Here is a 20,548-nt window from a genome sequence, read left to right on the forward strand (position 1 = left end):
TTATAATTATAATTATTATTTATTATTATTATTAATAATAATAAAAGTTGTACTAGTAGTAGTACTAGTATCATTGATAACCTATATTGTCTATGCAAGATACTTGAAGAGAATACTCGAAACTACAAACCAGATTTGGTTCGACTCGACCCGAATTCGAGTCGAGTTGGAGGAAATTTTTCGAATCGCGTTCAAAGATGTCTGTTTTTAGTCGAATCGAGTTTCAAAGAATACTCGCTCGTACTCACTCGTGCCCATCGTAGGATGACCATATTCTAACAATCGAAAAGTAGGACACAAGTATAATAGTACTGTATATGATATCTTACTGCGTCAGCAATACGCATATCATTATTTCAATTAATGTTAACCTTAAGTTAATGAACATTTTTGTTAAGAAGAAGCACTGAACAAAATTATTAAAGGAATTAAACACAACTCCAAATGCTTTGATGAATAACAAATTGGTTTATTTTATGAACGTACAGTCAAAGTTCGTGTTGGGCTAAATAATAATAATAATAATAATAATAATAATAATAATAATAATAATAATAATAATAATAATAATAATAATAATAATAATAATAATAATAATAATAATAATAAATTTCGAAGCGTGGTATTATTTTAAGAAATGAAAGAAAATTTAGACCGGCACAAAGGAACTTCTATTTAACTTGGTTAGCATCACTGTCATAAGTTCAATAAGAAACCTTTCCTACTTTACCGATATCTCAACAAGGCCTTCTCAGTAAAAGCGATGTATTGTAAAAAATGGTTTGTTGATTGTTCTCCATCCCTAGTCTTCTGAGGAGTGTTAAAAAACACAGCGGTTCATCATTCAGGAAAAGAGTGTGTTTGATTCAAAATATTGTGAATAAAGAATGAAACATTAAGATATTGCAAATAAATTAACTCTGGACATTTCGCAGGACATTTTAAAGAAGAAGGATATTTCTCGATTTCCTAGACATCTTCGCAACACGCAGGACAGCTCTTTGAAAAACAGTACTGTACTGCGAAAATCAGTACGTCTGGTTACCCTAGCCCATCCCTACGAGTAACGCAGTATGGCATTTTAGCCAATGTTACCTTATATGAAAATATTCATAACTTATAGCTGTCAAGTAAAAATGTGTCCTTGCATTTACATAAAGCAATTCAGAAAGGGCAATAATAATAATAATAATAATAATAATAATAATAATAATAATAATAATAATAATAATAATAATAATAATAATAATAATAATAATAATAAAAGCGATAGTAATAGTAGTACGGAAAATTGAAGTGATAACATTTGTTCACATATTCTAAGTTTCAGACCTAAAAGTAACGCGTTACTTTCGAAGTAAAGTAACAGTTACTTTTTGGGGGCAAGTAACGCGTTACATTTTAGGAAAAAGTAAAGTAACTTGTAACGCGTTACATTTTTACATGTAACTTACCCAAAACTGTCCATGGGAAAATTGTTCACTGCTCGGGCCAAGATTGTTTCTGACTGTCGACAGATGGATGCCGTTTATGGCAGACCTTTGCCTAAAGTACTGCCCAAAGTTTGTAGTCCAACGGGTTAAGATCCGGGCTGCTAGAAGGCCAATCAGTGGTAGAAATGAAATGAGGGACGTTCCGCGCCAGCCAGTCCTAAGTTGGTTTCGCTGTGTGGCCTGGAGCGGAATCCTGTTGGAAGGTCCACCTTTCTCCAGGGAACATGGTAGCAGATAGTGGTTACACTATAGGTGTTAGCACTGTGTTCTGGTATACCTTGGCAGATGTTTTAACACCTTGTTCGCAAAAATACAGCTGGATTGTGCTTGAGTAGCTCACTCCCCACCAAACCATCACTGAGGCAGCATGATGTGTCGGGTGTCATCCAGAAGTCCTAAACGGCAGAACTCCTAAAAATATAGGCACTAGACCTGAATTTTAGTACTTCTGCAGTTTAGGACTTGTGGCACGGTATGATTTTTAGGATTTCTGCCGTTTAGGACTTGTGCCGCGATATGATTTTTAGGACTTCTGGCGGTTAGGACTTCTGCCTTTTAGGACTTGTGCCGTTTAGGTCTTGTGCCTTTTTCATTCACTTGCTTTAGTTCTGAAATTCGCCACCACCCCACGAAATTGCGACGATGCAGCAACTAGTTGGCAATAATGTCACGAACGTAGCTAATTCCAACAATAACAGCTATATTTGTACTACTAAGATTATTATTATCACTATCTGTTCTGCACTTATACGTGAATTACATAATACAACTTATTTCATTCTAAGAATTAATTACATAATTAGTTAAGAAATTCGTTTCTTTCGAATGGAGATACGAGAATCCCAAGACAAATTCCTAAAACAAAAATAAATAAATAAAAAATTGAAAAAATGTTTAAAAAGCATATTTTACCAGACTTCTGAAAGCAAGAAAACATTCAGAATTTCAATATATACTGTGTGGAGCGAATTTTATTAAGAGTAAGACAAAAATCCACCAAAGTTTACTTAATTAAGACAAAAGCTCACTAGACATTTCACGAGTGAACATTAAATACCAACGGTATACATAAAGAACGCAGTAGATTTAAAATTGAACAAAGAACATTTACTATGCAATACATTGGGTGACATTCATAAGTTCTAAACGGCACAAGTCCTAAAAATATAGGCACTAGACCTAAATTTTAGGTCCTGTGCCATTTTTGCAGAAATTACTACATAGTCATTTAGGGGTGTAGCCTGCAATTTTTGCTAGGGGAGCTTGATTTTTATATATTAAAAGCAAATCAAAAGTTTATTTTCAGATTACGAAAGCTTCAATAAGACAATAAATTTATACATATTACACATGTACATAAATACATAATATTATTGTATTTCCAGTTACTTCCTTTTTGAAACCTGGACTTTGACAGAGCGTAAATTTAAAACCACTGCTTGTGGGAAATGTACGAATAAGTTAGTTATAAGAAATCGGAAACTGTTCATGGAAGTCCATTTGTTTGACTGTATTTATCTTCTGTACTCTTATATAAAAGAGTAAAGATGAGTGATTTTTGGGCATACTACTACAAGTAGAGTCGATAAATTTTAGTTATAAAATATAATTTTCTTATGAAAGCAGTACATAAGAAAGAATTTTTGGAAATAAGTATCGTAAAAAGGGTGGGGTAAGATTTTTTTAAAGGGTAGTGTATCTCGCAAGTTTCTAAAGCTAGTAAAATAAAACTTGGCATATAAGCTTTCCTATTAAAAAAAAAAAAACTGAAAATTGAAAATTGAACACATAAAAGGGAAAGAGCAAAGGGAGCACATTTTTTTATGTTCGATTTCCCCATTACTTACTCAGAAAATATGCAAATAAATTAAGGAAGGATTTGTTTAAGCTAGATGCGTGAAACTCGGCATTTGAACTTTTAACTAAAAGTAATAAAATACTATATGTTTCAGCGTCTTGAAAATTACACTTCTAAGCGAAAGGAGGGTCAGTTTCTATAATATTAAAATATCCCACTGCTTATGAGATTTGGGCAGAAAACTCTTTTTCCTTTAGGCCTCGGTTCATCCAGTTAAGCAAACGAGAGTACAAAGTGGCTGATTAATTAGGTTCTTTTAATTATTTTAACATGTTGACGTAGTTTAATTCTTTTAAAACTGTATTCTTTCACATTCTATTATAAACATATTTCATTTGCTGTAATTATTAAACACGTTTAATAAACATAAAACAGACTAACCTCCGGTCCCGGCCAGAATATGTTTTTGGTGTTAAGCCATCATTTGCCGTCCGTAACATAACCTTTGATTTAAACTTCACGTACTATCAAGACTCAAGTCTCAGAAATGTAGCATATATGAAATATACTACTTCTACTACTACTACTATACTACTACTACTACTACTACTAAATATTAATAACAATAACAACAACAACAATAATAATAATAATAATAATAATAATAATAATAATATGTACTTCTGAAATACATATGTATCTATGTGTTATTAATTCTTTCATAATCTTGAAAGAAACTTTTGATTTGTTTTTAGTTTGTAAAAATGAAGGCCCTCTAGAAAAACTTGCTGGCTTATTATTCCATTATTATTATTATTATTATTATTATTATTATTATTATTATTATTATTATTATTATTATTATTATTATTATTATTATTATTATTATTATAGGACAACAGTGATGGCTTATTGCTTGCAGTGCCTAGTAGTAGTTGTTTCCTTTCATCTTCTCAGTTAGAACTTCAGACTGCAGGTCAAAGTGAGCTTCATGGATCACCTGCAAATGTATCTAAGAAGATAGTGAGTGTAGAATCCTTCAGATGATCTCCTGAACATGTATGGTTCTATCCAAAATCTGGAACTAGAAAACTGACAGCTCGGAAAAGGAAGAGATGTGCTATTCTCACAGACACTCTAGAAAAAAAGTACTTTCGAAATGAAAAAGAAGCATCTGAAAGCAACCGAAAACGTAAAATCATCAGCTGAGAAGAATTTATTCTCAAGTCGTCTGTTTGGTTTCTGAAGAACCGTACGAAGAACAGGATACAGAAGAAGACTGGGTACAGTGTTTATGTTGTGAGAAGTGGTCTCATTGGTCGTGTTCCGAGAGAAATCCGTACTACATCTGTATAGATTATAGACATTGACTGCCACAGTGAAAATGAGTGAAGCGATGTTCAAGCTGTAGATTTGATAGCTTTAAATTTCTGAATCAAGTCCGATTGTTGCAACTTACCCCAGATGATGTTGCAATTTACCCCATGGGTGGGGCAAGTGTCAACAGTCGGACTTAGTTCAAAAAGTGGATGCTATCAAAACTGCCGTTCGATGTTTTGCACTTCTCTTTTTTTGGTATGTAGTTAAGGCATGTACCTTTTAGTACACTCAATATAGTTTTTATATCTATAATAATTTTCGAGTAAAAAAACAGACCTGAAAATTGTTGCAACTAGCCCCATCTTCCCCTACAATCACTTTTTCAAAAAAAAAAATGTATAAAGCCAGTAAAGCAATTAACATGTAGGTCTATTTTCGAAGATAATATAGGAATTTTTCGTGCTGCTAATTATTTATTTTTAAAAAATCAGATGCTGAAACCAATCGATATAGCGCAGTTTAAGCAATTCAGTTTGTTTTATTTAAAAAGAAAACTCTCTATTTACAAATTTGATTTTTCCTATGTATTAGAGCAGTCTTCGAAAAATCAGTGCCTATTGTATTTCTAAAATATAGCTGGAGCCGCGGTGGGTCAGTGGTAGAGCGTTCACCCCTGGTGCATGGGGTCTCGGGTTCAAACCCTGCTCCCGCCAAGTGAACTTTGTGGTCGATAAACGCCGTGTGCGTGGATATTCTCGGGGTTCTCCCGTTTCCTCCCACTTTCTTCATTCCACCATTTCATTCATTTCTCATAATCACCGTCTCCTTCAGCCTAACCGGCATAACCGTGGGACGTAAAACTCAAAGATTTCATTTCATTTTCTAAAATATAGCTGTATTGATTTATTGGTATATATTTACCTTCAGTTTGTTTGAGAGAAAATTATTACAAGAACTAAAAAGTGTTTCTCTAGTAAATACGTTTTCATAGTTTAGCTATTTACGTTACTAAACAAATTTGGTTTTTTAAATACATAAAATGGCGCCCGTATATATATAGGGTGTAACTTAATTAATATAACAAACGTCGTTAGGTGATTCCTGACACCGAAATAAAACAAAAACTATACAACAACCTGGGTGTAACACCCGAAAATTTGTCGGAAAAATGTATAATAAACCGCCATAACTCATGAACAAAACGTCGGATTGAAGTCGGGCAAAAGAATGTCCATTGTTTTTAGTCGTAGATTCGATTAGTGTACAGTGACGATGCAAGGATGACTTCCAAAGAAACTGGAGTATTCCTTTGAGTATTTTATCAAACGTTGAATGAAGAAATGATCAATCAAGTACAAGATTTAAAATTAAAAAATAATAGTGCATCGTTCAAGTTAGAAGAACACTCAGAATTCGAAAGAAAGAGAGATACACATGTGTGATTCATCTATTTTGTCTCAGTACATAATGACGTCTCGGAAGATGATTTTAAATGGAACGAAGTCTTTAACGTATCACACTTATATCTTCTACGCTAATTGTAACGGATGATAAATGAACGGCTTCCTGTCCAAGAGTGTGTGAAAAAGGAAAAATAACTTTGATCCAGATTAGGTTTAAAACGACTGTGCATAGGACAGTCAGGCGGCATGTAAAGAAATATAACATCGAAAAATGCAAAGATCATATGTGATGAACGAGTGTACAAGGAATTCTCCACATGACCCAGGGATTCCAAATATTGTGTGAATACATATGGGGCAAAAGTAAGCTGCATTAAACGGTTTCTTCCTCGTAATATGTAATTCCGTGGAATATGGTACTTCTGTGCACAGAAGCAACAAAAGTGGAGAAACAAGGGATGTTGTACACGTTGCATAACGATACCAAGAAGTGCGCTGGAATAGTATACTTGATTTATCCGTTAGATGAATCTTCTCCCAGGAATACTTTTGATGGCGTTTTCCCCTTCCTTCGAGTTGGCAAACCTCAACTTTTCCCTGAGCTATGAAAAACTTCATTGCTATTGTGAATATACCAAAATACTATCCTAGTGTAGACCACTTACATTTTGATTTTATCATTGCCGGAGAAATTTTCTCAAAGGAAGCTCGTTGAAAGTACATTTTAAAAAAAGGATAGTCTTTTTTCGACATTCTAATGTACATACCTTAGAGCTGTATGGAATACCTACACGGAGGAATACCTACGGAACTATCGTCCCTTGTGTGCCAATTGCGAGTGGCTTACAGAAGGCTGTCTTGAGGTTTTATTGTGGAATGGCTTCAGTTAGCATGGCTGAGTTGTAATAAGCATCTACGCAACTTGTGAGTGATATACATAGTCAGATGCTCTACTGTTACACGTGTAATTGCTGTATAACAGGATGGGAAATGTTGTGTTCAACGGTAGAGGGTTGTGTCCAGGTATTTAAGGTCGTGTAAAAGTGTAGACGTTGGTGTTTAAGTAAAATTGATTGTGTTAACCTGTACACGCCTGCGCGATGGAAGATTACCCTGTCCACGAGCTGGCAGATATACAACTCATTTATGGAGTAGCAAAGGGCAATAGCCCAGAAGTGAGGCGTTTATATCGTGACCGTCGCCCTCAAAAGAGAGTAACTTTCCTTGTATTTTTCCACGCCTCCATATTCGAATTCGAGAGAGGGGTCCCTTCGGTTTCTCGTACGTGAAATCGGAGGAAATAGCCCCATATGGACAGCTGAACTTGAAGACAGCGTACGTCGAATGATCAAAACCGTCTTGAAACTATCATGTGTATGGCGTAAAAACCCACATGCAACTCTAGTAAACGATCAGCAGCAGAAATTTGGTGTGGTGTGGTGGATAATTTTGTGGTAGGATCTTATTTATTATCGGTCTGCCTGTGTGGGGGTACGTATCTTTTATTTTTACGTAATTTTCTCCCAAAATTGATAGAACATGTGCCCTTGAACATAAGACAGCAGATGTGATTTCAGTATGATAGTACACCTGCACATTTTGACAGGAATATGCAGACTTACCTAAATGAAACATTCCCAGATTGGGAGAGAAAAACCTGTGTTATGACAACCTCGTTCATTCTACCTCACGCTGCTTGATATTTTATTTCGGGGATACGTATGAAACTCCGGCCACGACAGTCGAAGAACTTGTAGCTCGATGTAATATAGCTGCGGCAATCATCTACGAAATTTCAGATGTGCTTGATCACACGCGGAAAAATTTGCTTCGCCGATGTCATCTTTGCAATGCGGTCAACGGTCGACAATATCAGACTGTGAACTGTTATTCTTCATAGCTGTCTCGTGTACACATACTGCATTGCACAAATACTGTACAAGGTACCTCTGAGTATTTCAGTTATCCTACCTTCTCCGAAACAGAATAAATCGATAATTTGAAATTGTATTTCTTTCTTTCCTTGTGCAACACGCGCAAAACCTTGAGTATCGTCGAGTTTCATTCCTTCTGTACTCGTAGTTATTATCTTCCACGAATTTACGCATTACGGGGAGGAAATCTTTTAATCTAGCTTACTTTGGCTCAAATTATATTCACATAATTTGTGGGAATCACTGTTGTTATGTGAAGAATCCTTTATACTCTAGTTCATCGTACATGATCTTTTGCCCCTGACTGTCTTATGCACAGTCGTTATAAACTTACTCTGGATCAAAGTTATTTTTTTCTCATTTTTACACACTCTTAAGTTGAACAGGAAGCCGTTGATTGATCATCCGTTACCATTGGCATAGAAGTTATAATTATGATAAGCTAAAGACTTCGTTTCATTTAAATTCTTCTTCCGAGTCCAGGAATCACCTCCAGACGTTCATTACATTAATGAAGTTACACACTATATATATAATGATAAAAAATAATACCGATATTAGTGTCGATGAAATAGTATTTGGAGTCACTCAGACGAACAGTAACACTCCCGATGCAGTTTAAATCCATACTCAGATTCTATTGCCCTTTATGCTCAAAATGAAACTATTCTCCCCGTGCGAAGAACGGGTATTCTGTTAATAATTTATTATTAAACATCACACCATAAAATACAAAGTGTATCACGTAATGTACACGTTATACTGTTACTTGCTTAATGTATAAATGGAGGATGAAGGACTATTATTGGATCAAAAGATCCAATATATTTCAGACAATAAACTTCTTGTAGGCTTTATATCTGGAGAACAACTTATAGTGTACCCAAACCTAAACTATGACTGAACTCAGTATGATGTGCTTAGTGCCTGAATAAAACGAAAGCTCGATTTAGGGGCCATTCAAAAATTCTGTTGCCCTTGATCCAAAAAATCTAATATATTTCATTCAATAAAAAAAGATCTTGTACGTCTTATATCTGAAGAACTACATATAGTGCAGCCAAACCAAAACTATCACTTAACTCAGCATGATGTGCTTATTCCGAAAGTAATACGAAACCTTGATTTAGGGACCGTCCAAACGTTTGTAGCCCCTGATCCAAAAAGTCCAATATATTTCATTCAATCAATAATTTTATTGTATGTCTTATATATGGAGAACTACATATAGTGTAACCCAACCCAAGATATCACTTAACTCAGTGTGATATGCTTATTGCGTAAAAAATATGAAAAGTCGATTTAGGGACCGTCCAAAAATTTTGTGGCCCGTTATAAAAAAAATCCAAAATATTTAATTAATCGAAATTTTTCTTGTACTCCTTATACCTGGAGAACTACATATCTGGAGAAAACTCGATTTAGAGACCGTTCGAATATTTTATGGTAACTGATCCAAAAATTAATATTAGCCAAGATCATAATACTTTGATCCATTTTTTAGATCATTCCTAAAATTCTTGTTTTTATTCAATCTTTCTTTTAAACAGTATCACTCTCTTTGTTCTCAATTTGAAATTTATCAAGCAATTATAAAGCATTGCTTATTATCCAATTTGTATTCGGTGTAGAGCTTCAATTTTCTCAAAGTTTCAAATAAGATAATAAAATATGATTTACTATTGGAATTCGTGTCAGGTATTATTATTACTTTTATTGGTGTTTTCCTTTCTTTCAATTATTAAAACAAGAAACTACCTTGCACTGTCATAAAATATGTGCTCTTTTCCAATAGCATAATAAGTGCTCATATAATTTTGAACTTTAAAATTAAGGATTGAATCAGTACAAGAAGTACAATTTGGATAACGAATGACTTATAATTGATGTTTAGTGGCGTACTGAAGTAAAGGGATTAAGGACTTTGAAACCCCCCTTGAGCAAGGTATTATGCAAAATTAAGCACGTTTATCATATTAGCACGTTTATATATATAAACACTCGATATTATATAAACTTGTGTTCCTAAAGCCCCTGAACCCCCTAAACATTTGCGTAGAGTACTGATTGTGTTTCTCTTATTATTTTAACCGTTTTATGCTTTGAACGAAATTTGAAGTGCAGGAACCCTGTGAAGGTGACCCCTTTACTATAAAAATTTCTTTAATGGCTCTTAGTTTTTCTTCAAAACAATCAATAACGAACGAAAAATAAATGATTGAGTTTGATTTTAAATCGAAATTTGAAATACCACCAAAAAGTTGGCCCACCCAACCTTATTTTGTAAATGACTCTTAATAATTTTCAAAACAAACTATTTCCTCTTCAAACCAATCAATAAGAAAGGAAAACATGTTATTAGCTTGAGTATTGAATCGATATTTAAAAGCAGAAAAAACAGTATGAAGTTGACCACCAAATGTATCCTGGAAATAGATATATTTTACTGGTTGTTTTGAAACAAGTGATTTTTTCTTCAAAATAAGCAAACCGCCCCGAAACAAATCACCTTCATCAACATTATTTCTTAATTATATTCTTATGTTTTTCGAATCAAATTACTTTTCTTTCAAACAAGCAACAACAAATCCATATCAAACGATTGATTTTGGTCTTGAATCGAAATTTGTAAGTAAAGGAATCAGATTGAATTTGATCACATTCTAAATTTATTTTGTAAATCTCTTTCTCTATTTTTTCGAAACAAGCGATTTGCTCTTAAAAACAACCAATAAGAAACGCTTGGCTTCGGTTTTGATTCGAGACTTCAAAGTGGAGCCAATATGAAATTCCATCACCCATTTCTCTTGAAAAGACTCTTTATGTTTTTCGAAACAGACTATTCTTTTTCAAAATAATTAGTAGCATACGCATATCAAACAATTGATTTTGATTTTCAATCAAAATTTTAAGTGGAGGAACAAGGGTAAATTTGGCCATATACCAACTTTATTTTGTAAGCATCTCTTTATGTTTTAAGAAAGATACGATTTTTACTATTTTTCTTCAAAAAGTCAATAACAAACGAAAAACAAACGATTGGCTTCCGATTTCAATTCGAAATTTGAAAGGAGGCAACTTAACATAGGTGCATTGCTTCGCTTAAAAAAAAAAAAAAAAAAATCCAAACGCAAATTCTAAGCCTACAGTTTTAAAATTGCAGTTACATGTACATACTTCAACTTAGTATACATAAAAAATTACAGCATTATAAAAATATCAGACAAATAATATTATTTATTCGGTATTGAAAACCACGAATCAACTATTGGAGTTATTTAGCGTATTTTTTTTTTAATATCACAAAATTAAAGGTGTATTTATTACGGCATGGATATATTACGCACAATATTTTTATACAATTTGTATATATATATATATATATATATATATATATATATATATATATATATATATATATATATATATATATATATATATAATTTTTTTAAAAATAGACCATTTAGAATTATTTATCCTTACAATTTTTTATATCCACAAATTCAAGGTGAGGGATATGCGATATTGATATTTTCAGAAAGTGTTGACCACCCTACAGAATGTCGATCCTGTGCCGTGTCGATCCTGTGCCGTGTCGATCCTATGCCGTTTCGGTCCTGTGCCGTGTCGATCCTGTGCCGTTTCTGTCCTATGCCGTGTCGGCCCTGTGCCGTTTCGGTCCTATGCCGTGTCGATCCTACGCCGTTTCGTTCCTATGCCGTTTCGATCGTATGACGGTTCTCTCCTATATATCCTTGAGAAAATAATTGTTACTTAATATTGCGTAATTATAAAATAATGTATTTTTTATTATTTCGATCGTATGAAAGTTCTGCTGTCGATCCTATGCCGTGTCGATCCTGTGCCGTTTCGGTTCTGTGCCGTGTCGATCCTATGCCGTGTCGATCCTACGCCGTGTCGGTCCTGTGCATGTAACCCATGAATTGCACATATAATTTGGAGGTACTGGAATACTCTTTTAAGTACTAATCGAGTTTCTGTTGAGTGGTTATCAGAGAATTATGGAACATGGATACTTGAATAAGAGTTCATATTAGTTCTTCATATTAAATCTTTGAACCGTTTGCGAAAATTCCGATAATGTTCACGCCACGGCTTTTTAAAAATGTTGTGTTTCGCATTTTCAACGATTTGTAAGTCTGGAAGGAAGAGTTCTCAAATTCATATTTATTAGAACGTTTTTCTTTTATTTAGTATAAGGAATAATCTCCTAACTAATATCATGGAGATCATAAACACAAATTTAGATATAGTGAGAACATTACACTTAATATAATTAAAAATGAGAGGGATTTTCATTAAATTGGAGGGACATATTCAAGACCCTGTATATAAACAATATGGGGTGCTGTATTGAGGATTGAGCACGGCTCCTCTAGAATCTGTAGCAAGAGTACCGATTGAGTTAGGCTTCTGAAGCTTTATTATTATTATTATTATTATTATTATTATTATTATTATTATTATTATTATTATTATTATTATTATTATTGAGGTTTAGAGTACTTTTCAGTACGAACTCTATATGAGACAAGGACCTATAGTTTAAGGTGAAGTTCGTAACACTGAAATGAGTTCAATGCTTTTCCACCAGACTAGAACCCAATACTACGTTCACAAAACGGGCGCGCTAGTCACTAGACTAGCGGGAAGGGTTCTTAGGCTTTGTTATGAGCCTACTGACTACAGGAAAGATTTTACTTCTAACAGAGTCGAGATTGAAAGAGTTTCTTCTATTTTCTGTTAAATTGTACTTAAAAAAACATGAAGTAAAAAAAAATGAACGTTAAAAATAAGTAAAACTTTTTAGCCTTTACTAAATTTCTTGTAGGAAACGTTTTTTTAAAAAATAAAGATCTGTTTCGTCACTAACTCATTATTTGAATAAAGGTTGAAAATAAAAAGGAAAAGTGTGAAAAATTGGCTATTAAAATTTTAAAGTAAAATTAGATAGCTTACATATATGATGTTCAATATTTTTGATATTGCCAATTACAAATAAAATTTACATTACACTGTACATTGTACATAACATAATACAATTTAATTTTCTGTTTCTTTTTCAGCTTAATACAACGTATCCTGATGTGATGACAATCTTTAGGGGTATAAAGGACTTTTCCTCATTAGGAAAAATTAGCAAAATAAATAATCAGACTCTAATGAGTAGATGGAATGATGAAGAATGTGCTCGAGTCAATGGCTATGATCAGAGTTTGTATCCAAATCGATTGACACCATCTTCACAGTTTGAAGTTTATAAGTCAGAAGTGTGTCGTCTTATTGACTTCAAGTATATGAAAGAAGTTTATTCTCAAGGTATGCCAGCTCTTCAGTTCACATTCAAGGATTTGGTATCTTACACACTCGAAGATAATGATACTCAAGTGATGTGTCGTTGTCCTAATCAACAGTCATCATGCCCAATGAAAGGGTTAGCAGATGTTGGACCTTGTTACTTGGGTAAGTTAATCACCAAAACATATCACAAACAATAGTACTGCATTTCCTAAAGAAGCTTTATCTAGCTTCCTCCTGAAACTACCTGTAAATAATGACGTTTGTTCTGATGTTAATTCATATTTAAAACACTTTTCAATGTTACAATTTCTCTCTGCAACAGTTACAAGTTTCAGGGGAAAAAAAACTGTGGTGTCTACAACGATCTTATTTCCTTCCATTTGAATTCATTTCTTGAGGTTCACTAGTATTTGTACTTTTTCTGATTCTTTCATCTGGTATTATTTTACACTTTTCCCGTCTACTTTCAATTGTATTATTCAGTCTACAGTTGTATTTTCCACAGTGGCGAAGCGTAATCCCACAAGTAGGGTAGGCCTGATAAAGCCCGATAAACTAATATTCTTATTTAGCTCCACTACAAATATTTTGAAGTGAATTCATATTTTCTTCTGTCTAGGATTTGCAGGAGGATGAGAGGAATTTCTTCCTCACTTGCTGTTTTCATTTCCTGCATATTTGAAAATGGGGGGGGGGGAGAAAAAGAAAGTACATTCTTACAGTTAACTGTCAAATTTCTCGGATAAGCGTTTGTTACTTGCATCTTTAACTTTGAAGTAAGTACAATACTACATTTAATTTATGCATTACGTAATAATAACTTTAATAGAAATGTCAATGCTCGAAGGAACTTCATTTGAATCAATGCAATATATTTAATACTCTATTCTATGCAGTGGCTTCAGCGCTTCTATGCAGTGGCTTCAGGGGTGGCTTCAGCGCTTAAGCACTCACCAAAATTTTATCGTAATTTTTTATTTTATATATATTGCAAAATGTTCACATTTCCGGAAATAAAGTTAGCAAAACCCCTCGAAACAAAATTGTAAATGCACCACTGATTCTATGAAATGAAAAACTGAACGAAAATTACAGATATTATTATTTTATTCTGTACGGTACTGTTTGGTAAATTTATACATATGTTTAATGCATCAGACTTACATTTTACAAGCTATTATGGACCAGGGCCCCACGTAGGAAAAAAAAAATACAGCTACTCTGAATAACTCCTGAGAGTATATACCTAAACAGGTTATCACTAATATAAATACTTAATTCAATACATAAACTTCTTACTCAATGTTAAAGAAATTATTTAATAACGTATTAACTTTGAATGATGCATTTAACGCTAAAACTAAACTCCCAGAGGCGAACCTTTGCACCTTCCCAACAATGCGTGCAATCCCCAGCGATAATAGCTTCGCTCCCTGAGCAGCATAGTCCGTAACCCTGTCTAGCGTGCTGGTGAGGCTCAGACGGAAGGGTCTCCAAATGTTTCCAACCTACTATTTTTTACCGAAAAAATCGAAATTTTGAAGTATTGATTTTATTTTATAAGAAATCAAAGATAAAGAAAAGATACGCGTAGGCCCGGTCTCAGAGCCTCGTAGTACGCTTCGCCACTGATTTTCCAGCCAGACATCCTGCATGTTATCAGGTACAAATGTAAAATAACATCAAAACAACTATTTCTCTACGTAGATCTGTTCCTGTTGAAATAAGAGTCTAAAATACTGCGTAGCAGCATCCGGTCCCTCCCATATCTAAATTTCAAGAAGTCTGTAACGACTTGACAGATGAGGACGATTTAATTACATAAAATATACAATTTTGGGTGCATAAATACGCAAAGTGGATGCATATTTATTTCTCAGTGTTAAGTGTTGTACTCAACATTATTATATGTGCTACCTTTAGGTTCAAAAATTTAATAACATCCACATTTTGTATTTACAAATTAGTCTGTGAACTATAATATATGATCACTTTGTTGAATTAGGTACGTATATTCATAAAGGCATCCCTGTACCACTGCAATACTTTTGTATCAAACATTTCTTTTAAATCGGCAAGTATTTATGTGCAGAGGTGTACAGACATCTTTTGAGATCTGTTCCCTTTTGGAGCTTTCATGTAAAGTAATGACAATTAAAACAATAATAAGTTTTGCACTATTTTTTACCCAAGTCAAATTCAATTACATCTCCTAGATTTTTGACTAGTTCAGTTGAAGTTATTTACGACACGCTTATAAACCCCCTTCAAAAAAATGAAATGAAATAAAGAAATATGATAATAAATGAAATTGCATGATAAGATGGTTGTAGGTCATTTACAACCTGTGTGGCTGGCGAGGACAGGGAGCATAAGCTAATGAAAAGACGCTCTCTTCACGGATAGACCACGTACAATTTTCTCTCCAAAGCCCGATTTTAGATATTATAAACAACACTCTCCTTTATTTCCATACCAAAATTCAGCTTTGTACTATTTTTTCTGAGTTGACCCTACATGTTAATATCCATGACTCCACTATTAAGGTTTATTTTTACCCCATATTCTTGAAAAGTCTTCTTAAGTTTTCTCTTAAAGTCTGTCCTTTCTTTTCTTTTCTTGAGGCATTTTAATCATTGATTCATGTAGTTATAAGCGCTAATTTATCCTGAATATTTATATTTGGAAGGAGAACGTAATGGAAATTTGTGAGGAAGAAAGTTTACAAATTACTTGTAAAAAAGATGTTTGATGTCTCATTGGAGGAATTAGAGGCGCTTAAACTTTAGGATGTATGTAAGGCAAGTGAAATAAGAAAATATAAGTAAATCACTGCATATCATTTCTTATGAGTCTATTGTTAATTCGTTTCATATCAACATTCTTTCGAAATTCTCATTAACATTATTAGTTCACATATAATTGCACATACTCGAAAGGCACTACACATCCGTACATTTCTCTGTAAAATTTCATCAACACAAGACAAGAATTGTGTTATGTTCAAGATATCATTCAATTACTTATCTAGAAGAACTAAAAAATAGCCTTGTTGGCTAAGAATTGATTGCGATTCAGTAGCGTGATGACAGTAGTTAAATTTAATATCGTAAAGGATTATTAATATAATCTGTAGATAGTGTTTGCTAGAATAATCAAATTAACAATTCTCATTATCTTAATAGGTGGACCTTTTGTAGTTTCCTATCCTAGATTCTATCTTGGAGATGAGAAGCTTCTGTCTATGGTTGACGGAATACTTCCAGCTAGCAAAGAGATGCATGAATCATATATTAACCTACAGCCGGTAAGTTTACGATTAATTCTATTCGTAAATATATCATTTAACTATGTATAGGACTTTACGTTTCGATATCCTAAAAGAATTACAACAAGTGAACCTCTGTATAGATTTCAAACAAGTTTAAAGTCTTGAAATGTCCATTATAATACGAATTACGTATTGAAGTCTTGGTTTTAACAGACCAACTTTTAAACAGTTCTTTTTTCAGATGGAGAGATTAATTTTTATTTATATAGAACTTGTCTAACGTGAGATACGTATGCTCAACATGAATAACCAACACAAATCTCTTTTTCTGTACTGGTCTCTTCCTCTTTTTAATAAGCTACAGTGAAGCGGCGTAGAATAAGCCGGTTTTGGACATAATTTTACTCTAGGCTGAAACTCCATTGGGATTGAAAAAACTGAATCTGTAAGAGAAAAACGTGCGATCTTTAAGAAATCTTCTGAAGAATCGACACATTTATTGTTAGGTATTAAGGTTGATAAACGTTCATATAACGTGATAACGATATTCACTGGGGTAATTTCGTTATCACAATGTTAAAATATGCCTACCGATGAAATAAAACCGTCACATGAAACGTTATAGCAATTATTGTCAGGTAGGAAAAAAGAAATGTTTTAATGCAATTTAGTTTGCATAAGAAACAACATATTATAAACTGATTACAATTGGATTAATAGAAAGGGAAGAGTCTTATGTGTGGAAGGTAATCTCAATAAATATACTCCTATACATTATTAATGTTTGATTTATGGACATAGCACATGCACCTTTTTATACATATATTTGTTACACACACTTCACATCCACTTTAGATAAGAAGTATTTTCTGGAGATACTTCCTTTAGTGTTTCCTGGTTGTATTTGGAAAGATCTTTAGCTTCAGTTTCTATTACAAGAGAAGCTTTTGCATGCAAAATATTTGTAGCAAGAAATACAGGGAATTTAATAAATAATGTCATGAAGTCAAATCCGGAAATACCCTAAGTTCGTTATAGCACCTCCATTGTATAGATACATTTTGATCAAGTGTGCAACACTAATCTTCTCAAATGGACTGTTCCATGTAACTAGTTTTTAAAACATGCCCAATGATTGTTTTTACTACTACTTCCAAGATCCGAGGATAAATGATGTGTTGCATGCAGCGTTTGCGAATTTTTGTCCTGTAACTTTGTTTGGTGAACATGTGATGTGAAAAACATGTGTTCGTTTTTCCACTTCGTATTAAAAGTAAAGTATCTTCAAAAATGTCAAACGAATAGTTCTATTATTTTAAAGCCACCCACAAACTTCTTACATATTCTCGGATTTGTACGCAGTTTAGGAACTCAAAACACATTGCACAGATGCTGAACATATACAGCAACTTTATGTTCACTGACACCGTTGTTGTTGAAACCCAATCAATCACTTGTTTCAATGCGCAATGAGTAGTTCTATATACCGGTGAACTTTAATTTAACTTATTATTTTCTTACCGTAAAAATACTTCCGTTAGATAAGTGATGCGGTTATGGAATATTTCCCCAACCAAATTGAAGAAACTGAGCTAAAGCAAAATCTTAAGCCAGTATTACGATCTTTTGGTAAGGCCTTGGTATAAAGAACCGAGTGGACAGTTCTGCAGTAGCTTTTAATGGCGCACATAACTCTTTGATAAATGTATCTGTCTGTTAAGAAACGGAAAGCATATAAGAAGATCTTAAAACTGACCCTTAGTAAACTATAAACTACGTTCACTCAAAGTTTCAACCTTATTCTCGTTATTATGTCCCGTAATGAATAAAGTTAGAAATGTAGTTGATAGTTTACTTTCACAAAAATGTCTCTTAATTTACATTACTCGATGACAATAAACGTGTCACCGAGAAATTTTATTAAATATTTATCCCACTCTAAAAATTAAAACTAAATTACCTGGCAAGAAGTCTCGTTTGTCTCAACAGACTTTATTGTTCTGTTTCATAATTTAATAATTTGAGTAGCACATATGAATCTATGCATATAATAGCCTGATCAACTAAATTAATCAAAATATTGTATTTCTTTATGTTTTATTTGAATATTACATATACTTTAAATATTTTTCAGAAATTTGGCCTACCTTTAAGCGGAGCAGCAAGGATCCAGTTGAACATAGTTGTGAAGAAAACCAACGGCATTCGCCGTATGAACATTTTCAAAGAAGACATTGTTTTGCCTATCGCTTGGGGCGAAGAGGTTGGTATAAATAGTTTTTATGTTAATTTATGAATGAAGTCTCTACATATGATTACGTACCATTCAATATCTCTAATGCTGTAATTATGAGGTGTTGAAAATTACCCCACCAGACGATTCTGGTAGTGACTGTCGCGTTAGTTCTAACGTTGGTACGTCTTTGGGTCGCATCAGCTGCTATTAGAATACTGCCCACGGTATCTCGCCGCTTGGATATTTCAACTGTTCAGTTATACTTAATCACCAAGTTAAATTAAGCGTCTCATCTCCGGTGTGTATGTAGTGGCTTTTGAGTTGAACGGTATTATAGGAAAGTAACTTCTTTAGACTGCGTAGACAAGATTTCTCGCTTTCATGTGTGTATGATGGGTTCTTTCAGAATATACTGCGACACTGCGAGGACCTTAAAATACAATGATGTGAGATATGGTGTGGAGTTTCTCCTAGTATAACATCTGATCATTATTTGTTATTTACTGCATAAGATGACAGAAGACATCTATAATATTTAATGTGAAATGTGAAATGTTATGTTGATGTCTTCAGGGCAATAATCTGTGTACAAAATACCTTATTGATGGAAGTGTATCAGAGGTCAATGCCATCTGAAACTTCCAAATTTACTTTGAATAAAAGCGATATTTCAAATTTCTGAAGTACGATTTCTTGTTTTTCAATTTTAGATAATAAAGATTCGAATTTTTCCTGGGTATGATCTTCTATGGACAGCAATTTTTACGGACTGAATTCAAGCGTTCAGAGCCCTGATTTGAACCATATCCTTTACATACTGTATTAGAGAAACTGGTAAGCTGATTCGTACCAAGCTGACGTGTCGAAGATCCGCGTCTCAACTAGCTTACACTCAGTGTAAAATATGGTCGAACTCAAGGCTTACGGTTCTTTGCCAATTTAAGAAAAGTTTACATAAGAATGTATAGTGAATTTTGAAGGAGATAATATTCGCCAGAGTCTCTGAAAGATGATCAGAAGTAGTTATCCAATTAGTTTTTGCTCGTTTGTTTGATGTTTAAAGTTCCTTTTAACATTCCTACACGTAGATAAATAGATTCAGATTTTATCCAATTCAAATGTAGTTGGACTGAAATATAGCCAATAACCTTAAGAGTTGGAGGGCTGACCGAGAGAGGGGGCCAAACCACACTCCGACGAAAAATGAGATTATGGTGGAAATGCATTGCTCTGTCATCTGTCTATCAATTTCCGAACTAAGTGAGTCTGTAATTTGTTCCCTGTGTCTTCAAAAATAGGAATGAAAATATATGACGATTTGCGGCACAACAAATCATGTCCTGAGAGAAGGGGTCAAACCACAGTCCAGCTTTAACGGTCAATCAGAAGACATGTCTGCTTGCAAAAAAGATGGCGGAGCCTGGTAGCACGCTACCAAACACAACTGCAACAAAAGTTAACAAATGTTAAATGCGGAAACGAAATGTTGGTTAAAAAAAACAAAAAAAAAAAACAATGAAACAGTGAACAGCAATTCAATATGAGAAATGTGTACATTGTCATGTGGCTAGAAACAAAAGCATCCTGTTGTTCATCTGAAATCGGATCCTACTTGCTGGAATTTCTTCTGAATCCGGGCCATGTTCTACACAAGATAGAACTATGTTTCATTTCGGACTACTACTTTTTACAAAAAAAAAAAATCTTGTTGTATTACATTCTGTTTCATTCACACAAGTTTGAAGAAATATGTTTAATACTACTTGGTTCC

The 20,548-nt window shown here is 33.6% G+C and overlaps 1 protein-coding gene across 1 annotated transcript in view; it reads left to right on the forward strand.

Annotated features, from left to right (window-relative positions):
• Positions 1 to 20,548, forward strand: part of LOC145661530 (scavenger receptor class B member 1-like) — an 81,345-nt gene that overhangs the window by 56,328 nt on the left and 4,469 nt on the right. The window contains exons 4-6 of the mRNA XM_081726850.1: positions 13,036 to 13,432; positions 16,456 to 16,577; positions 18,676 to 18,804. Of these exons, the coding sequence (XP_081582976.1) occupies positions 13,036 to 13,432; positions 16,456 to 16,577; positions 18,676 to 18,804 (648 nt within the window). The remainder of the gene's footprint in view (positions 1 to 13,035; positions 13,433 to 16,455; positions 16,578 to 18,675; positions 18,805 to 20,548) is intronic.

Source organism: Thermobia domestica, chromosome 10 (assembly GCF_964235325.1).
Source record: "Thermobia domestica chromosome 10, izTheDome1.hap1.1, whole genome shotgun sequence".
Lineage (NCBI taxonomy): Eukaryota > Metazoa > Arthropoda > Insecta > Zygentoma > Lepismatidae > Thermobia > Thermobia domestica.